This window comes from Penaeus japonicus, unplaced genomic scaffold, assembly GCF_977035675.1.
Source record: "Penaeus japonicus unplaced genomic scaffold, GWHDUDI00000001_assembly GWHDUDI00000001, whole genome shotgun sequence".
In the NCBI taxonomy this organism is placed as follows: domain Eukaryota; kingdom Metazoa; phylum Arthropoda; class Malacostraca; order Decapoda; family Penaeidae; genus Penaeus; species Penaeus japonicus.
The window spans coordinates 54,475,410-54,476,593 of NW_028234403.1; the positions used below are offsets into that span (position 1 = coordinate 54,475,410).

Consider the following 1,184-nt stretch of genomic DNA (forward strand, 5'->3'; position numbering starts at 1 on the left):
ATACGTTTGGAAATTATTTGGAAATTATTTTCCCCTCATGGCCCCATATATCAGCATTTTCCTAAAAAACAAAGAAAAAAAAAAAAAAAAAAAAAAATATATATATATAAATATAAATATATATATAAACAGATATATTATACATATATATATATATATATATACATATTACACACATAATATTATATATATATATATATATATATATATATATATATATATATATATATATATATTCATAAACAACAATATACGAACGAAAACAACTAGACTTTGAAATCCACAAGACCAAAGTCTTTTTTTATTTTTCTTGTCCGTTCTTCTGCTCTTTGTTCATACATCTTCCTCTATCCAGCTGTATTTATGACTTAGAGTTTACTTCACTGGAATTTCTAAATACTTAGAACTCATTCCGTAGCTAAGCGAAGCGACAGACGGTATTAAGAAACAACGACGTGTGTGTGTTTCTGTCTGTCTTTGTTTGTGTGTGTGTGTGTCTGTGTCTGTGTCTATCTTTGTCTGTATCTGTATGTGTCTGTCTGTCTCTATGTCTGTTTGTAATAATAATCTTTTTTTTTCCAAGGGACACCGCCAGTCTGCCTCCGACCAAAAAAAATGGCAAGAAATTCACTGGTACGTGTGACCTGCATCCTGGTTCTCCTTCGACTCCTGATGTGCTCAAGACTCTACCGTGAATCTGACGGTAAGTGTGTTTGTCTCTGTATGTTTGTATGTATGTATGTGAGTAGGTTTATATGTGATGTTCTTGTTGTTATCCATTAGGTGTTCTTAGTTTATAATCAGAGATGTGTGTGTGTGTGTGTGTGTGTGAGAAAGAGAGAATGTGTGCGTGTGTTTGTGAGAAAGAGAGAATGTGTGCGTGTGTGTGTGTGTGTGTGTGTGTGTGTGTGTGTGTGTGTGTGTGTGTGTGTGTGTGTGTGTGTGTGTGTGTGTGTGTGTGTGTGTGTGTGTGTGTGAGAAAGAGAGAGTGTGAGTGAGTGTGTGTGTGTGTGTGTGAGAGAGAGAGAAAGAGAGAATGTGAGTGAATGTGTGTGTGTGTATGTTTGTCTGTGAGGAGCTGTATATAGTCCTTTTCACCGAGTCAAGACAAATAATTTTTTCACGAATTCTCAGACACAGGAACATCACCACCCAGAAGGGGGTACTTCGATATTTCATAAGGA

At 35.4% G+C, this 1,184-nt stretch overlaps 1 protein-coding gene across 1 annotated transcript in view; it reads left to right on the plus strand.

Annotated features, from left to right (window-relative positions):
* The first annotated feature begins 590 nt into the window (after positions 1 to 590).
* The window catches only part of LOC147472574 (uncharacterized), a 3,243-nt gene continuing 2,649 nt past the window's right edge, over positions 591 to 1,184 (plus strand). Inside the window, exon 1 of the mRNA XM_086542774.1 lies at positions 591 to 703. Within this exon, the coding sequence (XP_086398900.1) occupies positions 616 to 703 (88 nt within the window). The 5' untranslated portion in view covers positions 591 to 615. The remainder of the gene's footprint in view (positions 704 to 1,184) is intronic.